Source organism: Telmatherina bonti (assembly GCF_933228915.1).
Source record: "Telmatherina bonti genome assembly, chromosome: 5".
Taxonomy (NCBI): Eukaryota; Metazoa; Chordata; class Actinopteri; order Atheriniformes; family Telmatherinidae; genus Telmatherina; species Telmatherina bonti.
The window spans coordinates 21395572-21410117 of record NC_136623.1 but is presented as its reverse complement, the minus strand read 5'-3'; the positions used below and the strand labels follow the sequence as shown (position 1 = coordinate 21410117).

The 14546-nt window shown below is 37.6% G+C and overlaps 1 protein-coding gene across 1 annotated transcript; it reads right to left on the bottom strand.

Moving 5' to 3' along the window:
• Positions 1 to 335: 335 nt before the first annotated feature.
• On the bottom strand, positions 336 to 12496 carry cdh17 (cadherin 17, LI cadherin (liver-intestine); the record flags this gene model as incomplete). The annotated part of the gene is made up of 18 exons (XM_079241091.1): positions 336 to 433; positions 585 to 701; positions 1030 to 1140; positions 1233 to 1457; positions 1610 to 1740; positions 2985 to 3229; positions 3872 to 4060; positions 4135 to 4211; positions 4299 to 4508; positions 6561 to 6711; positions 6798 to 6929; positions 7058 to 7263; positions 9708 to 9860; positions 10241 to 10399; positions 10776 to 10911; positions 11020 to 11157; positions 11855 to 11950; positions 12449 to 12496. The coding sequence occupies 18 exons, from the start codon at positions 12494 to 12496 to the stop codon at positions 336 to 338; spliced, it is 2622 nt and encodes an 873-aa protein (XP_079097217.1).
• Between the last annotated feature and the right edge of the window lie 2050 nt (positions 12497 to 14546).

Below are 14546 nucleotides of genomic sequence, written 5' to 3'. Positions count from 1 at the left end.
ACTTTTAAAAGATCTATTCATGAATTTTTCTAACTTCATTAGTTTGACAGCAGCGATGTCATTTGAATAAAGGATAAAAAGACTGTAAATAAAACTGGAGGCTGTGAGTCTAATTTCCATCAACGCTCAGCTCACAATGTGAAAAGGCACCTTTAAAAAAACCATACGATAAATAAAGGTTTGGAAAAAACATTTTCTGTTAAACATAAAAAGACCTGAAACTGATTCATATGAAGGATGTAATAACAGAGGATGTATGACATATGTACAACAGCATGTTGTACAACTTGCAAATTTGTGTATTGCTGAATATAAATAAAACTTCCCTTGCCTCTCTAATTTTGTGTCATGGCATTCCGCTCCTCCTCATCGCCCAAGCCTTTATTCTTGCCCTTTTTATTTGAGCGTTTGATCACTATGATGAAGATGAGAGCTGCAACAAGAGGAGACACAAAGCATACGTCATGCAGGAGAAGCAGCCTAAAAATGCACTATAGCTAGTTTTGTATAGTTTCATAGGCTTATGTTTATGTATGTTGCTTTTTATCAGATGATATGGTTTATATGGTGTTTGTCAGACTTACCACAGAATCCCAAAACACCAGCCAGGATTCCGATGGTGCTTCCCATCCCAAGTTTGAATGGTACTCCATGTGGAGGGATGTAGCAGTAACCCAACTCTGTGCAGTTGCATACTTTCACTGGCATGCAGAGGGGAGACATGCAGGATGTATTTATGATGTTAGGATGGGACAGACTTAAATCACTGTCATTTGACAAAAAATAAGAACACATTCAGCAGGAAGTTGCTGCAACCTTGCACATCATCTTAAAGTATGTCTCAGCAATTGCAGAATCAGTCTCTCAACTATCAATCAAATGTCTTGCTCTTGGCTGGACTGTTAGAGTATTTATGGCACTGATCGGAGCAATAAACTCTAGCTCCAGCAGATGCTGAGATAAACTCATAATGGGTTCTAAGGGATATATTTGTGTGACTTCATATTGTTTAAGGCTGAATTCACTCACCCTCAAGTGCCTGCGAGACTCCAACACCTCCATTGTCTTTAATGTTGATGTTAAGAGAGAAGGTTTTGTCCTCAGTTGGTCTTTTCTTCAGGTGCAGTTCAGCTGTTGTATCTGCACGACACATTCAAAGAAACAGAGCTAAAAATCTGAAATATAGAAATTCACATCTTTTTTTGCTTCTGGGTAACGTTTCCGAGGTGTACCATCAATTTTGCGCAGCTCCCAGTTGCTGTTTCTATTTGGTTTGTCCAAGGTAAAAGTGAAAGGCTGGGAGAAAGGGTCACTGTCTTTATCTTCAGCTTTGATGATGACAGGTTTGAGGTCCTTCATGCAGATGAAAGCCTGCTTCTCAATCAGTTTTGGGAAGTCATCGTTGACATCCAGCAGCCGTACATGGAGGACACGCTCAGAGAACTTCTCAGGGTTTTCTTTAGAGGGCAATAAGAGTACATGAAAAAAAGTAGAAACATTACTGTTTGCTTCCTCTGACAGATGTTGAATCCACATGTTATGTGATTGCACAGAATTCTTCTCAGATTAACATAAAACGGTATTTTGGTGTGACTATTCCTTTCCTCACCCTTCTCAAAGGCAGTAATAGTGACTTCAAAAGTTTCCAGTGTCTCTCTGTCCAGTTTGTCTTTGGTTTTGATTTGTCCAGTGGCAGCATCAATATCCAGCCAATTCTCTGTGTCACCGCTCAACTTAAAGCTGCACAAGAAGACAAAATCAGCGGCCATCAAAGCCACACACTCAGTCACATACTACGCGGATGTCGACCTTGTTTCAGCAAACACGTGACCAGTGAAAACAATGGAAGTCAAAACAAATCAATAATCTCTTCTGTGTATGTGTGAGAGGCCCAACAGATGAAACTCCAAACTGACAGCCTGCAATTGTTGGTCTCGTAGTCAATGGCTTTAGTAACTAATAAAAGCTTTACTTGTGGTGTGTTAGCGTTTAGTCAGTTGTACCGTTAAATGTTGCTGGAGTGCAGCATCAGATAAAGGCATTTTTGTAGGTCTAATCAAGTCAAAACAAAGTGATGTTTTGACTGAAATAATTAAAATCACCATCACATCGGTGTAATCTGTTGTCTCACAGATTTTCTGTTTCCATCCAGCTTTTTATATAATCCGCTCTGTGACATTTAACCTTAGATTTCTGTTATCTAACATCCAACCAAACTTCAAAACAACCCTGTGGTTTGCAAAGAGTTTTTAACTTTCATTTGCAGAATTAAAGACTAGCTGTAAAGAAAGTTTTTCTTGAACTGGAACTCCACACAGTTTTCTATACTGGATTCTGTTATTTTAATGGAGAGACTGCATCTATTCAAACCCACAGAAAAGATTTTAGACACTGTGTGGGACTTTCCTGGCTAAGTTCCTTACTCCTCATTCATAATGACCCTGACCTTTCTCATAACTTGTAGCTTTACAGTGTGACTCATTCTTCAGATATCTACAGTATATCATGTTAACACAGAAAAAAAAACTCTCAATTTCTTCTTCTTTTGGATTACCAAGCAGCTACCTTGTAGTTTGCATGTTTCAGTCATTTCCCCTTTAATATTAATCTAGATATTTTATCAACAGAAAATGGAAATAAAACAAAAGGCACAAATAAAACAATAAAGATTTGCATCCACCAGTGTTTTAGACGATGTGACAGTTGGTTAATGTGGTTGAAAATATGAAAGGCAAATATGATTTGTTGAAACCTTTTCTTTCATTTTCTTTACTCATTCAAAGTAAACCACAAAGTTTGGGATGCTTGTTAGCAGGGTAAATTCATTTTTGTGGCTGGTTTTTAAAAGTTTGATGAGAGTAAAAAGACTTGAACGCCCCACTACAGTAAACAAATATCTTCCCTGTATCATCCCTTTTCTTGTTTCAAAGTGTTCATCTTTTATTTTATGTAATGACTTGTACTAAATGTGCTGCTGTGTTTACCCGATCTCTTTCCCTTCTGGGTCCTTTGCTTCCACAGTGAGAAGCACTGTTCCTTTGGTAGTGTTTTCAGGGACTGTCACATCCAGGATGTCCAGGCTAAACTCTGGGACCTCGTCCACATCACTCACAGACAAAGAGACAAAAGTGGTGGAGTCGCTGCCATACTCGAGGCCTGACATCAGTGGCTCTGGGTTGCGAGCATCAATCTGGAGTTTGTAGGTGGAGGAAGATTCAAAGTCCAGAGGCTGTTGAGAGAGAGATGAGTTGATTAGAGGAAAATGGTTTCAGATAGGTAGAAGATGTGTTTTCAGAATCAAAAGCTATTTGAGTAACTAAATCCGAACACTTTATTGCTACAATACATTTGCTAGCTGCTGACTGAGGGTTTCTCTCAGAGAATGTACTGGATGATGCCTTCACCAATTACAGAATAATCTTTTTTATAACAGGATTATCAGCTGCATGCTCTCCATGTGATATACATACATGATTCTGCTAAATGTGGTTAATAAACTAAGAAGAAGAATAAAAAAGTTGGTATTAGTGATTCATCAGATAAAAGAACAAAAGTAAATGTTGCATTTAAAAGATTTCATTGCTTTCTGTGGTTATAAAGGTAATATCTATGGGTTTTTAACTTATACTTATAATTCTTTGGACTGCAAAACTATGTTGGTTTTTTTTTCATGTATCCAGTATTTTATTAATATACATTTATTTCACAAAGATAATCTCTAAATGACAACGAACAAATGTAGTAAGTGAATACAATACAAACTTTCAGAAAATATACAAATAAACTAAATGAATACACATTGGAAAGGTTCAATAAGAAACTTTTAAAAGAAGTTGAAAGCCTGGAAGAAGTGTGAGTGTATAAGCTGCACCTTAGCTACAACCAGATGACCAACACCTTCACCATCAGTTTCCACAGTGAAGACACCATCATCATCGCCTGCAGAGATGTGGAACTCAATGCGCGAGCTGCCGCTGTCAGGATCATCAGCATCAGATGCTCTGATGGTCACTACTGTGAATCCCACAGGAGTGTCCTCTGTCAGAGAGTGGCTGCCATACTGCATATTGATACACACAATAAGAATATAACCAAAACAGAATGACAAACATGAGCTATGATTCAAGTACTTACATCATTCTTCTCAAACAGGGGCATCTCGTTGTTGACATCAATGACTTTGATGACCACTTTACAGACAGTGCTGAAAGCTATAAACCAAAACCATTAATACCATATCTGGAGTGAAAACTGAATGAATGCTACAGACAGGCGTGTTTGCATGCTCTGTATCTTACCTGAGTCACTAACTCTGACACTGAGGTTGTAGACCCGCTGTTCTTTTCGTCGAAGCACACGCAGCGTCTGGATTCTTCCAGAAGCCCCATCGATGGAGAAGGTGTCGGACGCAGTGGGGAGATTTTGTGGCACAATGGTGTAAGCCAGCTGAGAATTTAATGTCCCTTCTTTATCGCTGTCGTGAGCCAACAGTGTTCCTACCTCACTACCTGGAACAGAAAGAAAAAATGAAAATCCTTCACATTCATTTTGATAGTTTGAAAGAAAACCTTCACATCCAATTCTGTTCGAGGCTCCAGAAGACCCCAATATCATGCTCATGTACATGTTTTTCATTTTGAATTATTTAAATACTTAAAACTGTAGACTGATGCAGCACTGTTTTTTAAAGACCCATCAAAACAAAGCCTCAGTGTGCTATATGACCCAATGATTGGTCAAAATTGGAAAAGCAGCAACTAATACTTAGGGTCCAGTCCAATTGCGTTTTCTTCTTCCGAAGAAATCAAGCCAAATTAAATGACTTGAGAGTGTCTTTGTGGCAGCCAAGATGACAGCTGGTGGCTTCCTTTATGATCTCCTTTAGTGTAGGAAACATAAGACAATATTTTACATAGGAAAGGAAACAGCTCCATCCCACAGTTCCTTGTGTCTACAACATTCAACATGCTGTTAAATTATATTTTTCCAGTCACACTGGCTAATTTGTCTGATTTGTGATATATACGAAAACAGTGGATTGAGTGTAAACAGCTTGTGACAATTATGTCATAGTAATGTGTCTTTTTCTTTCTGTTAATTTCAAAACTCAGTAATTAATCAATATTCTGATAGTGATGAAAACAACTATTTTGCCTTTTATTGACCATGGAGACATGTTGTATTTGAATGCTTCTGCTCATTGTCTCTACATGCTAGATAGTGTGTACCAGGGGCACTGAGATTCATTACCTGCTATGGCCCCCTTACTCACCATTGTGTGCTCTATTCTGAGGTTAACTGGACATCTTTATGTGCTTGATGCCTCAGTCATTGGTTTGTGTTAATTTAAAAAATGTTGTGGGTGTCACTCTGTCCTAATTGTCTTGTCTTTTGCTCTGCTATTTGTCATCCTCAAAGTCCGAACTGAACAGGACAAGAAAACATTTAAGTTTTCAGCACATAATACTGTGAATGAATTACAATCTCAACTTCACTGTATAGCTCTTGTCATATTGAACGAGTTTGAAGCTGTGGTGAAATCATTGCAGTCTACCTTGTCTGTGTGCACGTGTTTAACATGAGAAATTTTTAACATCGTAAGCTTTATATATTGTCTACTGTTTTATTGTAACTACCTGAATGTGTCCACCCTCTTGGCGGGTCTCCCTTTGAAAAGAGATCTTTGATCTCAGTGGGACTAACCTGTTTAAAAAACAGCTGAATAAAATTACAATACAGCATCTCTTCCTATGCTACTATGACATATAATATATCAGTCATGTAATATGGTTGGATTGCAAAAGATTAGGTATCTAAAGCCCTTTTTGGAGAATTATTATGGAATATCTATAGTTTCACTGATCCAAATTCATAACACAACTTAGTGTAAATATGGCTGGATTAATAATGTTTTCCAGCGAGGTCAGAGAAAACCATTATTAAACCCCTATGTTTGGATAGCTGCAAGCTAATGCTATGGTGATGTAGGGAAGTAAAGGATAAAAAGCTTGGAATAAAATTGTTTCAGTTTAAGAGCAGACTAATGTGAAATGGGAATAAATTACTTGATTACTTGGTGTGACTTTGAGTTAATTGTAAAACAAAACAGCAACAAAAATGTAACACTATATGAATAAATCTAATTATTTATATTAGAATCCCAGAAGTATTCTCTATGAAATAGCAAGAATAATCACTAATGAAGTATTTATTCAAAAGGGAGCTATTATTCATTTCTGGTGTAAATTAATGTGTGAACAATTATATAACCTGTTGAGAGCTGCTTTTAAAGTTTTCCAGTAAGCTGAGCTGCATACAGGAGTGAGGTACAAGATAAAATGTGTCTTATTCTTACTACTATCAAAGAACCTTTTCATAGCTAAGATTTTTTTGTGTGTGCTTTCAAGTGAAAAATATGTGTAAATAGATTTTCACAATGTACAAAGCTCAAAACAAATAGAGGAGGAGGCAAAATTGAGATGGAGAACAAAATGGCACATGTAGCACAATATGACTTGAAAGGGTTATGTAATAATCACACAGAGGCACAGACATCTTACCTTCAGACTCATCCTCCTGGATTTCAAAAACACTCTCCTCTTCTGTACAGACTGGTTTATTGTCATTCTCATCCTCCACCAACACCTGAATCTCCATTGGTGGATCCACCTCTTGGTCATTGTTATTCTTTGCTAACACAACTAGGATGTACTGAAAAGGAACAGAAGATATTCCTCATTTCTGCATGACATACAATATTTGAAATTAAATAAACAAAAGATTGATGTCTAAACTACCATGTCTTTTTCCTCTCTGTCCAGCTCCTCTGTCACCAGTATTTCACCATCTTCGGTGATCTGGAAGGGGAATCTCAGACCTCGTTCTTTCTGTGTTAATGTGTAAATGGCGTCAGGGTCGTTGGACTGGACCTGGATGTAAAGGGAGAAAAGAGGAGCTCATGGGTATGATGGCCACATTCTGCATTTAAAGTAAATGTGATGAGTGGCAGTGAGTTTGGTGAGATTTCTGCGACTGGGAGATTAACAACCCACCTTACCTTTGCAATGACCTTGGGGTAGGAATCCTTTAAGTTCTCTTTAATAGATATGGGTCCAGGGTTGATCCATTGGTTCTGCTGCACAGCAATGTGTACTCTTGCATTTCCACTCAGTGCACTAGGTGAAGCTCCTCCCAGGTCTTGTACACGTACAATTAGTGTGTAGTCGGGGTCCTCCAGTGGGTCCTTCGCCCGCCTCTTTAACTCTACAGGTAAAAAGGCAGAAATATATAGACTGCTGTTAGACTTCCAACAAAAGGTTGTCTTTCAGGGTGAACATCCCAAAAAATGTTTAACTTTCATGATTCACAAAAACTCAGTGGCGTTTTCATCACTGATTATCTACTTGAACTCCTTTCATCACTCAGGGTCAAATGTTCAAGCCCAAGTCTTTCAGACTCGGCAACTTTTCAGTTGTTGTTTTTTTTAAACATATGCGTAAATGTGCAACTCGGGTTAATAGATTAGTAGTTTCACTTTTTTCCTGTCTTTTTTTTTAAAAACATTCATGAGAAGGTGTGGTTAGTCCATAGCACTGCTGCTTGAGTCTTCACTTTACTTCAGTCCTAACTTGGAGTTATTTTGGCTTCCTCTTTATGAAAAGTGCAAAAATTCTGCTGTTAGTTTACAAAACATTGAATGGTTTGGGGCCAACATACACGAGGGATCTCCTGGTTTGTTAGGAACCTACCAAATCCACAGTTCAGCAGGGTCAAGTCTAATTTCAGAGTCAGAACTTTGCTCACACGTGGAGCAAACTCTCTGAAAACTGCAGGTCTGCTGAAACCTTCAGCTGCTTTAAATCAAAGGTAAAAACTTTTCCATTTTCCACCTTTCATCAAAGCATCTGTTAGTTCTTCACACTGTAACTTTTATTTATTGCATTTTATCTTGTTTTCAGTTCCAGTTTGCCTTTTTTTGAAATACGTACAAATCTTCCAAAACAGTTCAATGATATTGCCAACTTTTGTAGCAAAGAAATTAAAACAACAAGACAAAATATTATTGCCACAACGTGTGCTCAGGATATAATACCATCTGGCTTTTTTTATAAACAGTTTTTATCTCTGTAGACAGCTGTTTAACAGCTCACTGGCACCAGGCATTTTTCACAAGTCACAGTTGCGACTATTGAGCTACTATAGACCTGTCTCTAACCTCTCTTTTATAGCAACATAATAGAGAAAGCTATGGTTAACCGTCTTACTGATTTTTTTAAGTGAAAGTAGTAATCTTGGTAGGCATTAGGCTTCTGAGCTCATCACAACACTAAAACAAGTGTTAAATGGCATTAGGTTGAATACTGAATCTGGTCAAGCATCAGTCATGGTTCTGCTGGATCTCAGCACTTCGTCTGAAGTGTAAATCACAGGATCCTGGTGAACAGACTGGAAAATGGGGTTCGGCCTTCTGGAGTTGCTGTTTAGAAGGATATAGTTATTATACTACATTTCGCAGCAGTCTGAGCGAGTGACCTTGACTTTTGGGGTCCTTCAGGGGTCAGTTCTTGGACATCTTATGTTCAACTTGCATATGCTTCTTTTGGTCAACTATACCAGAACTTGAACATTAATCATCACAGTTCGGAAGACAAGAAACAACTCTGTTTTTGTCACCAGATGATTGCAGTCCATTAGACTTTCCGTGTCAGTGTTTGGACCAGATAAACACCTGCATGAGAGAAAATCTTCTACAATTAAATGATGAAAAAAACTGAGATTATTCAATTTGGTAGCAAAGAGAAGAGGTTGAGTATTGGTAAACACCTGGAGACTTTGGACTCTTAAAATCACCATCCAAGTGTTAATAGAGTCTGCCAGGGGAGATTAAACTTTCACCAAGTGGAGACACTTCTAAATCCAGGTTAAAAATGTGCCTATCCATGAAATCTGCTTGGTAACTTTGAACTTATCTTACTTACCATTGTTTTAATGAATTTATTTTACTTATTCCATTTATTTATACCTATTTTATCATAGATAAGAATCTGTTTGTTTTAATGTACTTTTTAATGCTCCACCTTGCTGAAATGTACAAATGTTTATTTAAAGCACTTTGAGCAGTACACACAAATAAACTTGTTTTCCAATTCTTTTTACCCTGAACAAGGTTGGGAGGGAAACCTTAACATTAGTATTGATAAAGTGTTCTGGAAGAAAGCTGGGACATGCTTTCTGGGGAGGTAGTTTAATGTACTCAGTTTAACTCTGCATCATTGGAATATAAAGCATGGCATAAAGAGTAAAGTGGATTGTAGCATGTTTTTCCTCTGCTGTAACTGTCCAGTACTGTGGATAAACAGTGAAATTATTTTGAGTTCCTGTCTTGTACTGTTTTTTTTTTTTTTTTTTTTTATTTGATGTTTGTGTTGTGGACATAAAACTTATTTTTTAATGTTTGCTTGACTCTGGGAACTCTACTTAAGACATGTTGGACCAATGTTTTTGTCTTTCACATTACTTGGTTTGACAAACTTTTATTCTCTGTTCTGTTTTGTTCTCTGTTTATATATATATATGTATGTATAAAAAAATATTTTATTCATCATTTTTAAAGGTGTCCAAAATTTGAATTGGAAATACAATATCTTAACTGTCACTCTTCTTATTAATGAGTCAATTTGACAATTTTTCAGCTCTGTTAGACTAACCTGCTCTCTCAACGCAGGTGAAGAATGGGTTTTCTTCATAAGGGACCTTTGGCACTGAACAGTATTCATTAAACTTTCCTTTCAGAGCCTCGATGCTGCGATCTTCTCCCCTGCTGTACCGGATTCCTTCTTTAGACTTCAGCATCTTTTCTCCTTTAAAAAACAGACAAGGAAAATTTTAAAAAAATTGAAGCAGACTTACACACGCACACACACACACACACACACGCACATACACACCATGGACATGTTTTAATGCAGGCATCTGCTGTACAACAACTTCTCATTCTCACACAATCAAAGTAGTGTAAATCAACATCACGAGACACTCAGGCAGTCTGCCTTCAATCAGTGTTAATCTTAAGAACAAGAGATGAGCTGTGTAATCTGGGTTTACAGTGGTGCTAAAATGTTGGATCGCAAGTAGAGATGGACAGATTACAGGCTTTCCCATAGTCACTGAACCTTCAGTATGTCTGGCTTCGTGTCTGTGTGTTGGGTTATCTGTGGATTGGCGAGTGTGTGCTTGTAACCTTCTGCTGTGGTGGAGATCTCTCCTGTGTTGGGGTCAATCTGGAACAGAAGGATGTTGTGATTGTTGGGGATCTGGCTGACCAGGCTGTAGGTCAGCTGGGCATTGGGAGTCTCTGGGTCGTCTTGGTCTGATGCGAACACCTGAATGAATGGGACACCTGGAGGCACAGACATGACTGATGTCAAATACAAATCACACTGAGAGGTCGGCTTGAGTGGAGGGAGCCAGTACTGCTTAACTGCAGCTTAAATATATCTGAACAGGATAACTAGGTCCATAATCAAAAGAAGCTATCATATTCCATCCCAATTGTCAAATTTTATTAACATTTCCTGAAAAAATCTGCCTTCCTTCATGTTTATGAAACACACAGATGACCACAAACATAGGACTACAACTTCTTAAAACATAAATGTCTCAAACGGAAGCAGCTACTATGTGTCCTTGTGATGACACATGTGACTCACAATTTTATAAAAGATAAAAATCCGGTTTTTAATCTTTTTTCTCTTATGCGCTTATGAAATCCACACCTGCTGGATTGTTTTCTCGAACCCAAGTTGTGTAGCTACTCTGATTGAAGATTGGAGCATTGTTGTTGACATCTATGACATTTATGGTCACATAAATTGGGCCATCCACAACTTCACCATCTGCCAAAGCCTCCACCTGGAAACAGTTGCAAAGACACAAACACAAACATACTTTACATGGATATGTGTTATATTGCTACAAGTCACTATTAATTAAGGTTTTCATGAGGACAGAGACCGTTACCTTGGTAATGAAATGATTATCTTCTGACCAGACCAGAGGTTTCTCCAAATAAAGCCAGCCATCCTTTGAGATCTTAATGTCATTTGTACCCTCTCCACTTAGCCTGAAATCATTAACACTGGCTTGTTTCACCTGAAACTAAATGTGGAAAAGGGAAGAGAAAAATTAGAAGATCTGTGTCCTCAATAACACCAATTAGTTTAAGTAATAAGACTTCTTAAAATCTTTTAAAACTAATCCTTCACAAATGTTCTGAGTATGAAAATGTTTTGGGGTTTTTTTTAATTGTGGCAGGTTTACCATCATGGAGGATGTACTCAAAACGATTTAAGATAGAAAGGGTTTTTTTGTATAGAAATTAGTAGAATCCCAAAAAAGTTGTGGGCAAACAACAAGACTCAAACACAGTCTTTTGTTGGAGAACAATCCAAAACATTGATTTTTATCCAAAATAAGCCACATCACAGTATAATGTTGCCCTAAAACCTGTCCATATCTTTTAGAGTTGGTGGCGTCTTGTCCAGATGTGCAGGTTTTCAGCACTGTTGTGATGAAGTTAATCTTAAAATATGTGGTCAAACACTCTTTTACAGAGTAATAAACCACTTCTCATCCTTGTCATTTCTAATACGGTCCACCAGCTGATTGTATTAACTACCAACTTTTAACTATGCCTAACATTTTTGTCCTTATCTAAAATAAGTTTCTTTCATCAAAATCAGAATGTGCATACTTCTTAAAATCAAAATCAAATCTCTCAGCTTTTGTACTAATATACTGTTTCTATAACTTATTTTAACAAACTTTTCCATGTGGGATGCCATGTGTGAAATACCTGGTACACCGCATAGGGGACCGCTGTCCCTTCAGGCACTTCTAGCACTGTGTTCTCAAATGGGCCCTTCCTCTCCTCCAGTTTCTTCCCACTGGCCTATAACAGCGGAAACAAGTCAAAGGTCATCAAATACAGTGCAACAAAGTCTGTCACACTCATAGCTACTTTTAACTTTAGCTCTGTGTCGTAACATGAATCTAGCCAAGCAGTAAGGGTAGTTATTTATTGAACCAAAACTGCACGAAAGCTCTGGGATTCTTATATTCTTCCTGAGAATGAGAGAGCAAAGTCTACAGACAAACAGCTAATTCAGTTAAGCAACACTTCAACAATCCACTTTAATGATATAAATACTTATCAAAGGTTTCGTTTCAAGCATTTTCTCTAAATCACAGACAACTATCAGCTTTTCCGTTTCACAGGATGCTCCAAATGGTCAAATGATTAGCTTTTCAGGCATTTCTGATTATTGAATCTAACTGTTAACATACACAGAGTGCTTCACAGATCTTTTAACAGGTTCCTGTATTTGGGTATTAAGAATGAATATGTATTGAGGGACAGCAGTAGCAGTTGGCGGTGCTATGTACTCACAATGCTGAGTAGGAATGGGAGCAACAACAGATGCACCATGGGTGTCATTATCACAGCCTGCGGATAAGGAGGAAGAGAAGGAAGAGGAGATGGGAGGAAGACAAATGTTGGAGGTTGAAGAGGCAGAGGTGACATAATGAGGAGGATTTCATACATTTTAATCTCATTAATTCAAAACATTTAAACCCAGTCTGCCTCAGTGCACAATGTGGCATAGATTCACAAAGATAACAGTCCAGCAAAGAATATGTCCTCTAGATGTGTGCACTATCGCTTGCATACACATACTTTGAGCTGAATGGGAACTTAAAGTACTTATATGTGTGATTCCACCTTCACAACCAAGTAAACTAGTGACCTGAGTGAACAGAAAAAAACTCATGTAGGTCAGGTTCTGGTGGGTGTAAATATGACAGAGGTACACAGAGGTCATTATAAAGTTTGCACCCTGAAGACTTAATGGCCGAGTAGAATAAGTTATAGGCCCAGCTGTGTGTTTGAATGAGCATTTGTAAAAAAAAAAAAAAAAAAAAAGCTATGCATTTTGGATTTACTGTTTCTTTAAAAAATACTCTACTTCACTGTGGAGTCCATGATACACAGAAAACAAGTGTTGGCCTAATGAGTAACCAGCACAAAAAGTACTTTTTCAGTTAAAATGAACACTGCTATGTTGAAATAGAAATAAAATATGCCTGCAAAATATGTCTGGCATTAACTGTCAAAAAAAGTACATTCATTTAAATAATGTTTAAAGATAAGTTTACAGAAGGTATTGCTTAAGTTTGTAGACTTGAAAGTGAAAAAGGTGAGTGAAGTCAAGTGGTTTAGTGAAGGTGACATTGAGTCGTGGCTAATGACCTGTAAGGTTGCACAGTCCACCAATATCAACAAGAATGGCAAATATCTTATTAACAGAATTCTTAAATTAATCAAATTGGGGTTTTTTTGCACTTCATCTTAAAGTTGTAAGCTATGTCTGATGATTAAAACAATGTACCCATTGAGCCATTCACTGATTTACTATTTCCCTAACTTTCATCTACATCAAATTAACAACATTTCAGTGGAACTATTCTTTGCTCATGTTTAATTCTGAATTAAATGTCAGACTGCTTTTTTGCTTAATTTTGAGGCCCTTAATCTACATTTTCAGGTCCTTCTTTTAGCCTTTCAGCACAATGACTGAATAACTTCTGTCAAACTAAATTTCAACAGATATGACACTAAATTTAGTCCTGCATATGGATAACTACATGATGTCAGTAAGAATCAAGGAAGCCACTAATAAGCAGAGGGCAGTATCTGCCAACGCCTTGTTCTAGGCCCTGCCAAAGTCAAGTCAAGATCACAGCACTTCTGCGATAATCTGAAAACATCTGACAAACAGTATTTTAAAAAAACAGCATGCATTTCTGTTTGTTTCTACTCACTGCCTCAAAATTACTCTCCTTAAACTCAACCGAGCCCAAAGCTGACAGACAGGAGAGTGAAGCAACTTACCTTCCAGGAGAGATCTAGCGAGTCACTTGTCAGACCTTGGAGTGATCGAAACAGCTTCAGTCTGTCTGGTCAAACTTTAACCAAGTTTTAACTAGCAATGTTTTATTGGATCTAATGATTGTCTAATCACCCTGCCCTTATGTCCATCTGGCCAATAGGAAAGACGCTGACATGGGAGATAGAGACAGGAAGAGCAGAACAATGATATGTACAGTACTATAAAAGACAAACCTATTTCAGGCTACTATTAGTCTCTGATTTTACATTAAAACTCAAATGTTTGTGGTTTTTACTCTTTCAAAATGGAAGAAACAATCAAAGAAATCATATAATAAAGGATTTGTGAATTGTATGTAGTAAATGCGGGAGTTTTAAATAAAAAGAAAACTCAAACAAAAAGGGGATAAACATGATAGAATTCTTGCAGAATTTTGAAGCTCAGTGTTTAAGTTTCTAATATCCCCCAGACTTTGACCTGTGCACCTAGGACCTGCTTCCTGCCAGATTTTCCATTAGTAGCACTTCTGATAAGGAACTGTGTGTAGACAATGGGATGAACAGATTGCTCTGACTGTCAATTGCTTCAGAAAAATGC